This window comes from Peromyscus leucopus, chromosome 23, assembly GCF_004664715.2.
Source record: "Peromyscus leucopus breed LL Stock chromosome 23, UCI_PerLeu_2.1, whole genome shotgun sequence".
NCBI classification, from domain to species: domain Eukaryota; kingdom Metazoa; phylum Chordata; class Mammalia; order Rodentia; family Cricetidae; genus Peromyscus; species Peromyscus leucopus.
This window is the reverse complement of record NC_051082.1, coordinates 34761919-34780524: the sequence shown is the minus strand read 5'-3', so window position 1 is coordinate 34780524 and position 18606 is coordinate 34761919. Positions and strand designations below refer to the sequence as shown.

The 18606-nt window shown below is 39.8% G+C and overlaps 1 protein-coding gene across 5 annotated transcripts in view; it reads left to right on the top strand.

Moving 5' to 3' along the window:
- The window catches only part of N4bp2l2 (NEDD4 binding protein 2 like 2), a 67252-nt gene that overhangs the window by 1366 nt on the left and 47280 nt on the right, over positions 1-18606 (top strand). For 4 of the 5 annotated variants that reach the window (XM_028878102.2, XM_028878099.2, XM_028878100.2 and 1 more), the window contains exons 2-5: positions 471-1717; positions 10879-11003; positions 14805-14893; positions 15453-15529. In XM_028878102.2, the coding sequence (XP_028733935.1) occupies positions 471-1717; positions 10879-11003; positions 14805-14893; positions 15453-15529 (1538 nt within the window). Of the gene's footprint in view, positions 1-470; positions 1718-10878; positions 11004-14804; positions 14894-15452; positions 15530-18606 lie in introns of those variants that run through there. The other variant, XM_037198394.1, reaches the window with a different exon arrangement.

Below are 18606 nucleotides of genomic sequence, written 5' to 3'. Positions count from 1 at the left end.
GTAGGTCCTTAAACTCTGGAATGGGTTGTTTAAAGACAGGATTGTTAGCACGGACCTGTAATCTCAACTACTCAGAAGGATGGACAGGTAAGGCTTCACTGAACTCTACACAGAGAATTCAAGGCCACACTTGTCAACTTAGTGAGACACTGTCTCAGCAGGAAAAAGGTAGGACATAGCTCTGGAGTAGAGTGTTCATTTAGATGCATGAGGTCATAAGTTCATCTTCTGCATCTCCAAAAAATGAGGTGCACGTATATTTTTAAATTATACTAACTTCAGTAAGACTCCTCCTGTAAATTATTATGACTTAAAATAAGTACTTAAAATAAGTGGTTATAAAATTACACTTTGACTTTGGTTATTAAATGCTTATGTCACAAAATCTTTTTTTCACACTCCTTCCTTATGAAAACTTTTATTTAAATTTTTAAAAATATGACCTAATAATTGTGTGCTTTACTCCTCAGATGCCCTATAGTGAAATTGAAGCTAAGTTTTTGGGACCTGGAAAAGAACTAACAAGGGAACCATGCTCTAAAAAATTGAAGTCCGCTGCAGATGATTGTGTTTTGTCCCATCGAGGTGGTCCTGAAAGTAACAGACTCCAAGAGAAAACCAGAAATAATAGGAGCCCCGTGGCCACCATTAACTTCAGAAGACGTATTTGTCCTGAGGAAGACAAAACCACAGCTGCAGATGTGTTGAAGCCTTCGTACAAGGAGATGCCTGGTGATAAACTAGGTGCTGCTGAAGCCATTGGTTCGAAAGCTTTGCAGGATGGAAAGCCTTCGTCACTATCCAAGGATGACGAAATCTACAGCACAAGTAAAGCATTCATAGGCCCCATTTACAAACCCCCCGAAAAGAAGAAATGCCGAGAAAAGAAGCATGAGACAGACAGTTTCAATAGTGTAGATGACAAAAGAAGACGAGAAGAAAAACAGAAGTTTATCTCCAAAAAATTGGAGATTGACACGGAATTATCCCAGTTTTACAAAGAAATTGAAGAGCTGGAAAATGAAAATGATACTTCACAAGGCAGTTGTAAGGTACCAGAGCCTTCCCCAGAACAAATTATTCCTTATGACCAGGCCTATGGTACCTTAAAGTCCGAGGAAGAAAGTGAAGACCTCAGTAGTGCTCTTCAGTCACATTGTGGTTACCAGCAGTACTTGGAGAATGAACCAGGCAGACATCCCTGTGATGAACAAGTGATGCCTCCGTTTTGTGATACTTCATTCTCTTCCTTCGGGCCTGAATGGCAGTCAATACATCCTTTTGTCATACCCCATGGTCCTCCTCTTCCCAGTTTTAATTATCATTTTAATATTCCAAGATTCGATGCCCCACTAAATCCACCACCAAATATTTTCCATGGGCAAGATGACTCTCAGATGCAGAACGGGTGTTACGTAGATAGTTGTCAGGATAGCTGGAACTGTTTAACTTTTGATCAGAACGATGAGTATGTTCATTATGGTGTGACTAGCAGTACTGTTCAGCCCTTTAGAAATGGCTACAGTGTGCAGGATGAAAGTATGAGTGATGGTTTCTGTGAAATCAGAGAGTGCTGGAGAGAGCCTCTTCTGGGAGAGCGCAGTGGAGCAGACAGGTTGGTGAGCCAGTGGTTTCCAGAGGAGAAGCTAAACAAATTGCAGAAATTACTTATTCTTCTGCGAGGCCTCCCTGGTTCTGGAAAAACAACATTGTCTCGGTAAGTAAAGGATACCAAGAGAATACTTGATTCCTTACTTAATGAGTGATCAGTGCTAAATGCTCTCATGTTTCTAGCAGAAAATTTATCCACTGTGTTTGGGAGTGACATCTGACTGGAAATACTTAAAAAGATGTATTCTAGTGGAAAAGGGTGAATTGCTGTATATATATTTAGCTTCTTATAAGAGCTTTAGAAGTGAACTGTAAGTAAAACGGCAACAAGCAATGCTACTTAAGAATTGGGTACCCGGCACAAGTCAGCTCTTCAAGAAAAGCTGGACTCGGCACTGGGAAATCTGGGCTTTGGTACTTTTTCACTCTGCTCTTGGGCAAGTTCTGCTGCTTGTTAATGGAATGAGGGGTATTCATTTTCTTAGAATCTGAAAAACAAATTAGGGGTCTTGAATGTATTAAGCATTATGCCATGTTCTTACCTAATTAGGATAGCAATTTTTTTCTTTTAAGGTTTATTTCTTTTTATTTTGCCTGCATTGGTGTTTTGTTTGGTGAGGGTGTCAGAGCGCTTGGAGATAGCTGTGAGCTGCCATGTGGGTGCTGGGAACTGAACCCAGGTCCTTCGGAAGAGCAGCCAGTACTCTGAACCGCTGAGCCATCTCTCCAGCCCGGGATAGCAATTTTAGAAAATATATATTTTATGTGTATGGGTGTTTTGTTTACATGTGTATCTGTGCACTACTTCCAGGAGACCAGAAAAGTTCCCCTGGAACTGGAGTTACAGACAGTTGTGAGGCACCATGTGGGTGCTGGGAACTGAACCCAGGTCCTCCGCAAGAGCAGCCAGTGCAGTGCTCCTAGCCACTGAACCATCTCTCCAGCCCTGTGGGACTGAATTGCTGTCTAGTTTTAAATTTTTAGTGTGTTGAATTGAGCACTCTGATTAGTGGCGTTAGAACTGGTAATGTTTTTATTGTTATACAAAATATGTCACAATTTGCTCAAGTGTGGAAAATAACTCAAACTATAAATTTCTTGTAGTTTATATAGGAAAGGTTAAAAAATAGTATCTTTGTGTGAAGACTAGTATCTGAAGAATTTACAGATACTTATATTTATTTGTAATATGACCTAAATAAATAAAATTTCTTTAGACAAAAACAGAAATTCAGTTTATAGTATAGATTTTCAAGCAAGATTTTAAGCTGTTTTAATTGATTCATGTTTTTGTGAAGGTTTTGTAGAGAATATGAAGTTAAGACTCAGAAGAGTGAAGTTGTCTTACAATGTTCTGGATTTAGGTTATATCAGAGAAAACAGTTGAGGCTTGGAAATTGGTTGAAGTAGGTCTACTAGTTAGAACTGAATATTGAAAAATAAAAGAAAATTAGAACAACAGTTTGGAGAATGTTGGAATGGAACTCAATAGAATTTCAAGAAGGCCTGAGAGATTAGGTAGAGGTGATTATGTCTTGAGGAGAAGGTGGAACATTTAAGACTGGAAGGATGCAGCAAGATCTCAGATTCAGGGCCAATCTGGGCTAGGGACCAAGTTGTAGGCTAGCCTGGGCAACATAGAGAACCAGTCCCCTAAGCGGATGCTTAGTAGCAAGTGCCATTTGTGTCAGTTTTCAGTTTAGAGAGTACTTTGACATAGGAAAGTTTGGGGAGCTGAGTTGTTTTCATTTTATAGGCGCAAAGCCTAGAGGAAATAGTTGAGGTTAATAGAAACTACTATTAAAAACCAAACCCCTTCCTCCCCCCAGAACGGAAAATAAGAGATCAAAATGGTAATGTGCTTCCCCCTATGTTTTCATTTTTAAAAGGCTTTAACTTTTTACTTGTCTGTCTGTCTGCTGTATTTACGTGTGTATGCCTCACACGCGTGTCCCTGCCTTCGTTTGTAGTGCCTACTGCATACGCACTTTATGTGTGATTCCTCACTTGAAGGAGCATGGTTAGAGACAGGAAAACACACACAAACACACAGGAGTGCCTCTTTAGATTGATGGACAGTGTTTAATGAAGACAGCCTCCCCTTTGGGTTGTGATTTTTGTTTTGGTTGGTTGGTTGGTTTGATTTTGGTCTTTTGGGACAGAGTCTCTATGTAGCCCTAGCTGTCCTAGAACTCACAATAGGCTAGGCTGGTACTGAACTTACTGCCTCCCAAGTGCTAGGACTAAAGAGGTCCACCACCAGCCCGACTTGACTCCTTTACTTTTAAGACTCTAACCCCTGAGTTATTTGGCATTCAACATAAAACCATATACAGCTTCATAGAGGTGCTAGCTTTCACAGCAAGCTTTGAAGACAGGAAAGAACATGGGATTGTTGGATCAGAACCCTGCTGAGCTGGAGCGGTGAATCAGCCTCCCTTTGCTCAGGAGCCCCACTCTTAGTTTAGTCCTTATCTCTCCACCTCCACAATACCTGCTTGCATTTGTTAGTTTGCTCTATTGGTGTGCCGTGGCTTCTTTAAAGGTGGCTTTAGATGCCTCCTGTTTGTTTTGAGATACTGGCTTACTATAGTAGCCTGAGCTGATCTGCAGCTTACTGTGTGGTTCAGCATGTCCCGGAACCCACTGAGGAGCTCTGGCTGTTCTGTGACTGACTCATGCTCTCTGGTGCCTCGGCTTCCCAGGTGTTGGGATTGTAGGCATATGCCATTACTTTTGAGGCTTTTCTTTCTCTTGTGCATTCTTAATATATAAATTCTGAATTTATAATAGCTTTTACCTTTACTACTTTGTGTTCAGTATAAGCTATACAAGACAGCATTATCTTTTTGTTCATTAACGGTTGACCTAAGCCATTTTAGTTATAAGAAGGCAAGAGTTAGTTGTTTCTGGTTGGGAAACTCTACCAACCATTTGTGTGTTTTTTTGTTCGTTTGTTTGTTTGTTTTGTTTTAGTTTGTTTGTTTTTTCGAGACAGGGTTTCTCTGTGTAGTTTTGGTGCCTGTCCTGGATCTCGCTCTGTAGACCAGGCTGACCTCGAACTCACAGAGATCCATTTGGCACTGCTCCCAAGTGTTTGCGATTAAAGGCGTGCACCACCACTGCTGCCACCACCCCACCATTTGGTAATTTTTATTATTTATTATTATTTGATTTTTTTGGGGGGGCGGTGTGTGCTGGGGATAGAACCTGAGCCGTGTGCATCCTGTACAAGCATTCTCCCACTGAACTTCATCCCTAACCCTAGTTTTGTTTATTGTTGTTTTTTTTTTTTTTTTTTTTAGATAGGGTCTTTCTAGAAAACGAAGGCTTGCCTGAAATTTGCTGTGTAGCAGAGGCTGGCCTTAAACTTAGGATCATCTGGGGGCTGGATTACATGCATGAAGCACTACACTTGGCTCGCTACTAGCTTTTTTTTTTTTTTTTTTTTAAGATTTATTCATTTATATGTATACAGTGTTCTGCCTGCATGTACAACTGCAGGCCAGAAGAGGGATTATCAAAGATAAAGGGAGGTTGAGACATTTGTAACAGTTTGTAGTCCACATTTGGAGACTCATCCTTGCTTCGTTAGCAAGGGATATGATTTCTCTGATTAGACAACTGCCTGGGCTATAGCTTAAATCATCCAAATGATCTCATATCTGTGCTAAAATATTTTAAGGTGAATTATAACAATTATGTTGGATATAATGTATACTTTATATTTTAAATTTATTCAGTATTGTAAGCAGAGAACCAAGCTTGACAACAGCAGCTGTATTTGTTCAGTGTCTGTATACAGAGCTACTACCCTGAGAGGAGGTATTAATATACAATTGAGTATGTAGAATGGTTTAGTAAGCTTATAACATGCCATCTCTAGAGCTAGAACTTTAGATTTCTAGAGGTAACTTCAGAACTTGCCTATTTTTTTCCAAAACCATATAGTCTCCAACATGATGCATGCCCTAGACATTTACTAATGGCTTCATTCATTTATTCAAGGTCTCAGTACATAGTACAGGGTGTACTAAAACTTGTGAATTTCCTGCTTGCACCACCATATCTAGCTTTTGCTGAGAATTCTAAAGCAGGAGACTGTGCAGTTGTCCCTTGGTTCTTGGCTGAGTTGGTTGTGGACTCCTGTATAGATATCAAACTCCTTTGATACTTAAGTCCCTTGAATGAAAGGGTATCACATTTGTATATGCCTTATACATATATTCCCATGTGTGTATTTAAATGATCTCTGGATTCCATAAAATACCAATGCAATGTAAACGCTGCATATTTAGTTGTACTGTGAACTGGTATTTTAGAGCAGTTGGGAAAATGTGCTGTAATGGTAATAGGATATAATTGACAGTAGATTTATGAGAAAAATTTAAAACTCTGCCTTCTGTCATTCAAAAAATAACTACTAGGTGGTTAAAGGACTAAATTAAAAAAAAAAAATCTAGAAGGTGGCTGGAGAGATGGCTCAGTGGTTAAGAGCACTGGCTGCTCTTCCAGAGGTCCTGAGTTCAATTCCCAGCACCCACATAGTGGTTCACAGCCCTCTATAGTGGGATCTGATGCTGTCTTCTGGCTTAAAGGTGTACATGCAGTTAGAGCCCTCATACACATAAAAATACCTTGAAGAAATAGCGTAATTTGGGCTAACAAGATGATGGCACCTGCCATCAAACTTGATGACCAGAATTTGATCCCTGGAACCCAGATACTATGTGTGCCCTCACCACACACACACACACACACACACACACACACACACACACACACACACGAAATAACTGTTGCTAAAGAGTAAGGAGTTGCTAAAAAAAAAAAAAAACAAAAAAACCTAATAATTTACCATCTAGGAAATTAAAACAAAACAAACAAACAAAAAAAAAAAACTTGAGAAAACAATGTTTGGTGTTAACTTTTTGGTTTCTTATTTTGTTTTTTCTAGACAAGTCTCTGTGTAGCCCTGGCTGCCCTGGAACTCACTCCAGATCCTCCTGCCTCTGCCTCCCAAGTGCTGGGATTAAAGGTGGTTGTCACCATTGCCTGGCTGGTGCTAACATTTTTATTTAAGCCATTTAGTGTGGTAAGTGCTATACATGTTACTTTCTGAGGAAAGGGGGACTTGGTATTTGAGATGAAGTGATTATCCTGTGTAGGCCCACTATAATCACAAAGCATCTTTTTTTTTTTAGATTTATTTATTTATTTATTTATTATGTATACAGTGTTCTGCCTGCATGTGTCCTTGCAGGCCAGAAAGAGGGCACCAGATCTCATTATAGATGGTTCTGAGCCACCATGTGGTTGCTGGGAATTGAACTCAGGACCTCTGGAAGATCAGCCAGTGCTCTTAACCACTGAGCCATCTCTCCAGCCCCCACAAAGCTCCTTAATAAGAAGGTAGCAGGAAGGAAAGTCACAGATATAAACACAAGAAGCAGGGGTCAGAGGAGAGAAGACTCCACATTGCCTACTTTGTACTAATGGTCAAAGGGCCCACAAACCATGATAATGAGTGTGCCTAACCTAGAAACTAGAAAAGACAAGACAACACTCTAGAGCACAGAGAAAGACAGATTGACCTTCAAAACTGCAAGATAATAAGTTCTGGTTGTTTTCAGATCATTTGTTACAGTAACTATAGGAATTAAAAGCACTGTTTGAAAGTGACAGAAGAGATTTTTTTTTTCCCCTACCTTTCTTTGGAAGAGAGTGGTCTTAGTTGAACTCAGTAGGAGATTCTTGTTTCTGCTCTTAAGTTCTTTATGTCTTACCCGAGAAAATAAGGTAGATGCTCCAAAGTGCTTGAGTACGGTGCTTCTGCACTAGGGTCTCAGCCTGTGCCAGGTTCACTTAGATGGTTTGTTTTGGTTGTTTGGACTACTAGCCCTGTCTGGCCTAGAACTCGAGAACTTACTGTGTAGATCTCACGGCTGCCCTGGAACCCAGAGATCCACCTTAAAAGCTAGTAACTAAATCTATTCAGAAGCCTCTCGGGGAAGAGACTGTCCAGGATCATTGTAGGCCCCTGGTTTGGGAGGCAGAGGTATCCCTGGCCTAGCACTGAGAATTTGATTTCATGACCCTTGTTTCCTGCTGCATAGTCAGCTTCACTGGCAGAACTGCTGTATTTATTTTCTTTTCTAGACTTGTTTAATACCACATTGTCAGGGTTTTGAGAATTGAATGAGATCATAGAGATGTGTGTCATGGTAAGTTCTCAAAAGATAGCTCTTTTGAGAAACTGTGACTCAAATGGCCACTGATAGTGTTTAATTAGTTGTTTGATTTACTTAGTTCCAAGATACTAACATTTTGAGACTGCATCTAGAAGACTTGAAGGGATAATTCAAGTATAAGAATTTTGAAAATATGTTTCTTTTGGTTCAGATGCTTGATAGAGTATCCCATTCCCCTAGGTTGATAAGCGCTTTTTTAATTTCCTGAAGTGAAGCTTCATGCCCGAGATAGTTGTGGAGTTTGAAAAGGATGTGTGCACACTTCCTGCTGTCTGGGAAGAAAATGTCTCAAGTCAGCCTCAACTGTTACTCATTATGATTTATGTATTCAAGAAGGTCTTTGGGGCTGGGCAATGGCGGCGCATGCCTTAATCCCAGCACTTGGCAGGTGGATCTCTGTGAGTTCCAGCCTGGTCTACAAAGCAAGTGCCAGGACTGTTACACAAAGAAACCCTGTCTTGAAAAAACAAAAACAAAAGTGTATGTGTTAAGTGTTTTGCCTGTGTCTGCATGCCTGGTGCCCTTGGAGATCAGAAAGAGGCATTGGATTCCCTCCATAGTTGTCAGATGGGTGCTGGGAATTGAACCTGAGCCTTCTGCAAGAGCAGTCAGTGACCTTAACCATTGAGCCATCTCTATCGCCCCAACATTTAGCTTTAAAAATTGTTTTCCTGGGGGCTGGAGAGATGGCTCAGAGCTTAAGAGCACTGGCTGCTCTTCCAAAGGTCCTGAGTTCAATTCCCAGTAACCACATGGTGGCTCACAGCCATCTATAATGAGATCTGGTGTCCTCTTCTGGCCTGCAGGAATACATGCATGCATGCATAATAAATAAATAAATAAATAAATAAATAAATAAATAAATAAATAAATAAATAAATAAATGATATTTTTTTAAAAAAAGCAAAACAAATTTTAAAAAAGAAATAATTTCAAAAAAAATTGTTTTCCATTCACAAAAAAAAGGATTAAAAATCTTTTGTAGTTCTTTTGAAATCAGGCTTTCTAGGCTAACATACAAACTAATCAATTTCATTGTGGCATTTCACTCCCGCCCCCACCCCACCTGGCTTCCTTTCTTCCTCAGCTAATTCTCCTGCTTTCTTTCACGTGTGGTATGTAACCTTGATTTCTCTCCCTCCCTTAAGATCTCGGTCCTCTCATGGTCCTTTTCTAATTTTCTGACCTGGAAACAGCACAAAGATAAAAACACATCATTGAAGCATTTTTTTTTATATCTCAAGTTATCTATTTAAGCAAATATAGACATGTCAGCTATAGTTAGGAGAAAACTATAAAAATTGAAATCTGGCAGGGTGGTGGCACACGCCTTTTTCCCCCAGCACTTGAGAGGCAAGGGCAGGTGGATCTCTGTGAGTTCAAGAGCTACAGATGAATTCCAGGAAAGGCTCCAAAGCCACACAGAGAAACCCTGTCTTGACAAACCAAAACCAAAAAAACCTTGAAATCCAACTCTATTTCCTCCAAAGAAATACATAGACAACACAAACCCTAACTTCTATTTAGTTTATTTAATGTAATTTGCTGTAATTCTGCTAGAACTTACTACAAAATACATAATACACTATAATTCAGATTTAAAGTTTGCCACTTTGATACGTGATACCATTTTTTATTTTAAGGTCTTAAAAGCTGTGGGGCGGAGCAAAGGCCTTTGTCATGTTAGTAGCTGAAGAAGTCCTCCTACTACCTTTTGGTAGGAGGCACTCTCAACTCATCCTAGGACTGGATTGTTTTACTCGTCAGTTACTTCTACCGACTACCCCTTCCACCTCCTTCACATGCTCCCCTGTCCCCTGGTTGTTGATTGAGAGGGAAGAGTGAGGCTGCAGGATGTTTTCTGTAGGGTCCAAAGCCTTGTCTCACTCCCAGTCTCACTGCTGATGGGAATTCTCTTGATAGTCGGAACTTTCATTGCTACAGACGGCTTTTCTTATCATCACTCCTTAAACAATGTGGTGGACATGGCTGTTTGCACTGGATTAGGTAATATAAGTAATCCAAAAATGGTTTAAAGTATATGTAAGATGTATGTAGTTCATATGCAAATATCACACAGTTGTATACACAGGGCTTGAGCATGTTTGTTTGTTTATTTTGGGGTGTTTTTTGGGACAGGGTTTCTCTGTGTAGTTTTGGTGCCTGTCCTGGATCTCGCTCTGTAGACCAGGCTGGCCGCGAACTCAGAGAGATCCGCCTGGCTCTGCCTCCCGATATGTAAAGTAAATTACTTGTACAGGCCAAGGTAAGTGTAGTGGATTTGGTTTCCTTTTGTTTGTTTGTTTATGAAAAATACTGTGGTTGAATAGCTAAGAACTTTAGAACTGGTAGTCCAGGATTCTGAATTCTTTTCAGCTTCTATTTGTCTTTCTGTCCACATATCCCCACTTACTGTATATCATTGTAAGATGGCATCATTTTTTTTCAAAGCAGAGCTTACTTGTTACTGATCTGATCTGAGACATTTTTATTTAGTATTCAGTGATTAATTTCATGTAACAATCGCTAAGGTTTGTTGTACTTTGGCAGAGCCCAGGTGGTTTGCAATCTTATGTCTTGGGTTATTTCTTACTCTCACATGTGGATCTTCTGTGTTTGTGCTTGATGGAAATGAGTTTGTGAAAGCTGTTCTGGATCAAATCTGTTTCTCCAGGATGGATCTCTTACTTAATCTTACGTGGTTTTTACATTACTTGTACCAGAGAGAGACAGTTCTAGGTATTCAGTACCAATTCACACAAAGTTAAAACATGCATAATTGTTAGCTGATGTTATTTGGGAAGCAGTGCATGGTGTTTTAAAGTCACAATGCAAATGCTGGTCTAGAGTTTTCATCTCTGTAGTTGGATAGAGTGAAGTTTGAAGTGATGTTTAGAATCTGGACAGTTTGAAAGGATTGGCTCCTCTACTGTTCTGCCTGCAGTGGCCTTAAGGAGTCAACGCCAGGTGTCCATTGCTAGCTTGTCATAGACCTTATGATTTCTTTTGTTAACAGAATTCTGCTTGGTCAGAGTCGCGATGGCATCGTGTTCAGCACTGATGACTATTTTCATCATCAAGATGGGTACAGGTACAATGTTAATCAACTTGGTGATGCCCATGACTGGAACCAGAGCAGAGGTTTGTTTTGGGCCAAGGCTCCTGGGATGGAGTATTTGACCTTGAGTTGTACCTGGGTTTTATTTTAACTTACAGACTTTTGCCACTGAATGACTTTGACAGACTGTTAATAACCCAGAGTCCCAATTTCTTATGTAAGACATGATAGTAATTATATTTGCCCTCTCGGGTAAAGTTTGTAAGAATCAGTGAGTTTAGATAAAATGGGATGACCTGTAGAAAATATAAGATGGGGCCGGGCGGTAGTGGCGCACGCCTTTAATCCCAGCACTGGGAGGCAGAGGCAGGCGGATCTTTGTGAGTTCGAGGCCAGCCTGGGCTACCAAGTGAGTTCCAGGAAAGGCGCAAAGCTACACAGAGAAACCCTATCTCGAAAAACCAAAAAAAAGGAAAACATAAGCTGATAAAATACAGGTGGGGGACATTTCAATACGCTTCCTATTTTTGCACCTTATGACTAATTCATAAAACTCTTATACCTTTATTTTGTATTCTGAAAGCAGTTTCCACCCTGTATAATGCTGATGTCCTTAAATCTTAAACAATGCCTATGTTAGTTTTCCTTGTTGATATTATGAGAACCCTATCAAATACTTTAATTTTAGAAGACATGGGTCAGTTTCTTTCCATCGTAAATAGTGGTCTCAATCCTGATAATCCATTTGAATCATATAGGGATTCCCTCACCTTTAAAAAAGGGCTTGTCCTTGGGGCTCAGCCCTAGAGATTCTGCTTCAATTTGGTTTAGAATGAAGCCTAAAAACTGGACCTTAAAAAAAATATTTTCATTAAAAAATTTTATGTGTATGGGTGATTTACTTGGATGTAGATCTCTGGAACTGGAATTACAGACAGTTGTGAGCCACCACAGGGGTGCAGGGATTTGAACCTGCATCCCTGAAGAGCAATCAGTGCTCCTAACAGCTGAGCTATCTCTCTAGCTCCGGGTTTTTTGTGTTTTTTTGTTTTTAATCCTCTAAATGATTATAATTTGGGATAGATCTAGAACTATCTAAAAAAATACATGTGCTATAAGTTACTTTTAAAAACCTACTTTTGGGCTGACAAGATGGCTCAGTGAATAAGGCATTAATTAACTAGGCTCTAGAATCTGCCTGCCCTAAACATATCTGTATTTGGTACTTCCTTGTTGCTGAGACCCAATACCCAGCAAGAAGCAACTTAAAGAAGGGCTTGTTAGCCGGGCCGTGGTGGCGCATGCCTTTAATCCCAGCACTCGGGAGGCAGAGGCAGGAGGATCTTTGTGAGTTTGAGGCCAGCCTGGGCTACAAAGCGAGATCCAGGAAAGGATCTTTGTGAGTTCGAGGCCAGCCTGGTCTACAAAGCGAGATCCAGGAAAGGCGCAAAGCTGCACAGAGAAACCCTGCCTCGGGAAAAAAAAAAAAAAAGAAGGGCTTGTTTGGGCTCACAGTTTAAGAAGGGATCCCTGGCAGGGAAGGCATGACAGGAATGTGAGTGATGCAGCTGGTCCTGTCATCATGGTATCTACTGTCAGGAAGTAGAGGACCCCTTTCCTCTAGCCATGCCCCCACCTCTCACAGGTCCAAAACAGTGTTATTGTCATTAGGGGATTGTTTGAACATGTGAGCCCATGGGGGGCATTTCCCCTTCCATACCATAAACAAGTGCGTCCAGGCCTGTGACATTGCAACCCAACCCTGTTCTCTGCAAAGTTCACTCTCAAGAACTGTTGAGCCTAGTTACAAAAAAAAAAAAAAAAAAAGTTGCGGAAAGTAAATCTCATGATGTTTTAAGTGAGTTTACAATTTTGTGGTGGGCCACAAATCATGACGATTCTCTGCCACATGTGGCCTATGAAATGCAGGTTGGACATGCCTCATTACATTATATTGAATTTAGTAGTTTGAATCCTGTATGTCGAGAAAATTTCCATCTTTTGCATTCAACTGATCATTTTTCAGAAGTTAATTTTCTTGTCTGCTCTCCCTGAGGTATACATACACTGCTGTCATTAACAAATGGCTCTCTGTGACAGTGACTCTTCCCTCGGGGTCAAGGAATGACATTGCAATAAAGAGGGTTTAAAATTACAGTTGCATTCCCTTCAGTCACACATTTGAGAATCATGAGTCTAAGAAATCCACAAAAATCAGCTGAACTGTCGTATTGAGCTACGTGACATAGGAAATTTTACTTGTGGGTAGTGCCTTTCTTTTATACTTACGTTCAAAAGCATGACTTAAAAAGTTTTTTCTTTCCTTTTTTTTCTCTTTGAGATTATCACCATTCCACTCATGACTACCAGAAATTACCCAAGGAATCCCACTCCACATAGGCCTAATTCTCCTCACATGACAAATTAGTGAACTCATAGACCCAAATATCCTCATCACATCAGCAACCCTTTCAGTCCTTACTGGAGCATGAAATGAACTCAACTAGACACAAACACAAAAGAATTTCAGCATATTCATCTATTACCCATATAGGATAAATCATTTCTACTCTCCCTACAACCTCTCCGTCACACTTCTAAAGTAGTGTATCCTCCTCACAGTTTCCTTCTTCACTATGCTCCACACCTGTTCATTTACGTCAGTCAACTCCATGTCACTTACAGGAAACAAAACACCAGCCATACTACCTCTCAGTCGTACTACCTGTCATCTCCCTAGCTCTCCTTTCTGGGGGAAGCCGCCGTCCACTAACAGGGTTTCCACCCAGTGAATTATTATCACTGAACTACTGAAAAATAACAACTTCCCCTTAGTCACACTAATAGCAATTACAACCCTAATCAACTTATTTTCTACACACGCCTAATTTTCTCCACCTCACTAACCACTTTTCCAACCAATAATCACTCCAAAATATTTATTCACCACACAGATCTAAAAAACAACCTTGCTATTTCCCCATTAGTAATTCTAAGTGTATTTACCGTACCACTGTCTCTGTAGCCCTGGCTGTCCTGGAACTTTCTTTGTAGACCAGGCTGACCTTGAGCTCATAGAGATCCACCTGCTTCTCCCTCCTGAGTGCTGGGATTAAAGTCATGCCTCACCATGCCTTTCTTTTTTATTTATTTATTGTGTGTGTTTGTGAGAGAGAGAGCAGGTGCACATGTGCTCAGTGTGTGTGGAGATCAAAGAACAACCTTTTTTCAAGAGTGATCTCTCCTTCCATCTTGTTTTGAGGCAGGATCTCTCTTGTATCTGTTGCTGCACTCTGCTCCAGGCTAGCTGGACTGGAAGGGTTAGACCCGTTCTCCTGTTTCCGCCTCCATCTTGCTGTAAGAGTTGTGGAATTGTAGATGTGTATTTTAATGTAGCTTCCAGGGAATGGGCTCAGGTTTCAGGCTTGCATGGCAAGTGCTTATCCGTCTGAGCCATCTCTCACGTCATTTTTATATTACAGAAAAACTGTTTTGACCTATAAAAGATCTTGCTTAATGCCTCAGTGTTTTGTTACACTTTTCATGTAAAAATTTCCTCTGTGTAAGTAAATCTTTGCTTCTTACACTTTGCTGTTTATCACCTTTATTTCCTGTTAATGAAATTTGGGTCTAGACTGAAAACTTCATTAGCTGTAAATGGACAAAACACTCCAAGATGTGTTTTTGCAGTTTGTTGGGGTTGGTTTGTTTGTTTTGTTAAAACCAGCATCCAGTCCAGAACATATCTTGTATTTTATCTCTGGTATGTCTTGTATTTCACGGTACTTACTGAAGAGCTACTATAGTTTTCATTTTAAATGCAAAGATGTATTGTATTTCTTAATAACAAATATTTAAATTTTACTTATATGTTTTTATTTCAGCAAAACAAGCTATCGATCAGGGGAGATCTCCAGTTATAATAGACAATACTAATACACAAGCCTGGGAAATGAAACCATATGTGGAAATGGTAAGTAGTTGACATGCAAGTTTTTGTCTTTTTTTTTTTTTTTTTTGTTTTTTCTTTTTCTAGTTTTTCAAGACAGGGTTTCTCTGTGTAGTTTTGGTGCTTGTCCTGGATCTCGCTCTATAGACCAGGCTGGCCTCGAACTCACAGAGATCCGCCTGGCTCTGCCTCCCGAGTGCTGGGATTAAAGGTGTGCGCTACTGCCACCTGGCTTGTCTTTTTATTCTTAACAAATTTTCATACTCTGAAATTTTGGTATGTTTGTCTTTATTAAGACATTTTCCCTTGCTTTCTAAATAGTTTTGTTGGGGTTTTTTTAGCTTAAAAATTGGGAATGGTGTTTATGATGGTTGAATGTGCTCTTCTTAGTTACTCCTGGACTTGAAGATAATAATTGGAATTCGTTCAATTATATAGTCTTAACATTTTTCTAAGCCACATTTTGCCAAGAAGCATTTTTCTTGGTTGAGTGGCCTTCCTGTTGTCAGATGAAATGCCTGTCCGTGTGCCTTCTTTTCCTTAAGCATGTTCTCTGGGTTTGTCTTCTCCCTCCCCTGTGTAGGCCATAGGAAAAGGATACAGAGTAGAGTTTCATGAACCGGAAACTTGGTGGAAGTTTGATCCTGAAGAATTAGAAAAGTAAGAGCCTCTTTTTTTATTGAATCCTTGTCTTGTTTCTTTGATTTGTCTTTGTGTGTTTGGTTTCTTTCTGGCTTTGATTGACGTCTTTGTTGGGAGCAGGGACTATTTATTTTTTTTAAGAGGAACAAGTTTTTGAAGAGCTTTGCCTTGTCAAAATTGTATTAACTATATTTTACTAAACGTGCTTGGTGCTTTGTCTTAATGTGAATGCTTTTATTAAGTTTGTTGACTGGTAATGTGCATTAGAGCATCTCCCTCCCCTCCACCATCCTGACCCTGTTGTAGGTCCCATCGTCAGCTTTGTACATGGTGTTTTCACCTTGTTCTGACTTTTCCCTCTTTCTATAATCCTGTCCCAAGAGCCGTGGGATCCAGTATTTGGGAATTCCTTTTTTTTCTTTTTCTACAGTGGTAACATGCATTTGGCTTGTTTTATTATCCCATCGGAGTCTGAGTAATATGTCATTTCAGACATCTTAACATTTCTGTTGCAAATTACAACCAGTCATTTTAAAGAAGAAAGAGTCTGTGTGCTCTAGTTTCTGTGAAGGGTCGTTTTCTGCCCAGGAAGACTAAGGGTTTGTGGGGTTGTTTGGAGGTTTGGCTTTGTTTGGGGTTTGTTTGTTTTTGTTTTTGTTTTACTCACATTGGGAAAATAAGTCCAGAGTTTCATATATGCTAGGCAAGTACTCTTGAGAGCTTTCTAGATTTTAGACTGAGAGTCTTGTGAGAGACTGGATCAGGACTGGGAGCCTGACTCTTCGTTTGTGTTTGCCAGTGTCCTGCCCATCACGTCACTGCTTGTCTTGTTTGGATTCACTCCCTTTTAGTAACAGTTTTATTGAAGTATAATTTGTATAGCTTACAGTTGACCCATTTCGAATAGACAATTCAGGTTTTTGTTTTTGTTTTTTTTTTCCAGAGCTGAGGACCGAACCCAGGGCCTTGTGCTTGCTAGGCAAGCGCTCTACCACTGAGCTAAATCCCTAACCCCGACAATTCAGTATTTTTTAGTATGTTCAGAAAATTATATAAATACAACCTCCCCTTTTATCTTTCATCAAAGTTTGCCCCTTTTTTGCTTCCAACTGTTATTGTTTATTTTCTGGTACTGTTGAAGGAGCCTGAATGTGCTCACAGTAAACACATTATTCTGCCATTGGCCGTATCCCGGCCTTCAGGCTGTTCTGTGTATGGGGCCCAAATCATTTCTTTCCCCAGCTTTCATTCCTTTGACTACTCTCTCAGTGGTTTGTGTGCTATCTGCTGATAATAGTCTCTGACTGACATTGTTTGCTACCAAACTCTGTATGTTACACTCAAGGTGGAAGAGTGGAAATTTAAAACTAAAGATAGTTGAATGGTGGCCTATGAATGTCTGAGTGATTAAACTGTCCTAAACTTATGGCTTCATTTATGTTTGAGATACTGTTATGACGTAGTAATTTGTTTGTTTGCTTGCTTTGTTCTGTTCTCACTATGTAGCTCTAGCTGACCTAGAACTCACTATGGTGACCAGGCTGGCCTCAAACACACAGAGATCCACCTACCTCTGCCTCCCAAGTGCTGGGATTAAAGATGTACACCAGCATGGCCAAGGAAATAATTTCTTAATATAAGTTAACAGCCCACTTTATTTTAACTGATATGTAGCTTAATTTGAATTTTGGAAGAATTGGGTAGAATCAAATTGCTGATTTTGGCATCTTGTGGATTTAGTCATATTTTACTACTGACTTTTTTAAGTTTTATTTTTTTGTGCTGGGGATTGACCCCAGGGTTTCAAGCATGCCACGATAGTGGGCTAACACTGGTAAATTCCCCTAGCCCATTTGTTACCTTTTTTGTTTTTTTGTTTTTTCTCGAGACAGGGTTTCTCTGGGTAGTTTTAGTGCCTGTCCTGGATCTCACTCTGTAGACCAGGCTGGCCTTGAACTCAGAGATCTGCCTGTCTCTGCCTCCTCAGTGCTGGGATTAAAGGCGTGTGCCACCACTGGCTTCTTACCAATTTTTAACCTTGGATCTGTTTTATTTTTTTCTTCTGTCTCTATTGTTGTTGTTCTTAAACTTTGAGTGAGAAACATCAGATTAGAAAAATAGATGTGTCTTTTGTGGCTTATTTCTAGGAAAAATGAGTTAGTAAAGCAAGAACAATACTATGAATGTAAAGCCTGTTCCTGTGTGTTGTCTTGGAGTCTCGCAGAGTCAGAGTCATATTGTAGGAATCTCTTGAGAGTAAATAAACTGTCCAAAGGCCTGAGTGTCAAGAACTTCTCTTGTCCAAAACTTACATAAAGAAAATTACAGGAAGAGCGGGGCTTGGTGGCACATGCCTGTAACCCCAGCACTAGGGAGACCAAAGCTGAACAAGGACTTTGCATGGCACACATACTCAGCTGTCCCTCAGCTGCTTGTCACAGTTCAGTTTTTGCTGTTGTTGTTGTTGTTTGACCTGATAATCTCTTACTGCCTATGTTTTTCGGAAGTTTTGCCATGTAGTTTTTTGTCTTGATATCATGACTTAATGTTGCCTTTTTTTCAACTTACATATGCATATATAAATAGTCATATATTATATATTCTTTTTATCTAATTTTTCAATTAACATCCTATTATGTTTCTAATAATAAGGTACTAGTAATATGAAATTTTAAAATGCAATAGGAAAAGTTAGGCATGGTGGTGCAGGCCTTTAATCCCCACACTTGGGAGACAGAGACAGGCAGAACTCTGTGAATTCTCAATGCCAGCCTGGTCTACAGAGTGAATTCCAGGACAGCCAGAGAGATCCTGTCTCAAAATACCCAATAATAATAAATAGACCCTGTCTCATAAAACCAATAATAATAAATACAAGAGGAAGTGTCATAAAGTAACTGATAAATAATTTTCATTTTTGGTAAGTCCTGGGAAATCCATTCATTTCTTTGTAAGTCTCAAAACACTAGCTCATAAATTTTTTTTCTTTTAATTAAAAAAAATTTTCCCTTTTAAAATGTTTAAAGAAATTTCATGTAATATTTTTTGATCATATTCTTTCCTGTCCCTCAATTCCTCCCAGATTCCATTCTCCA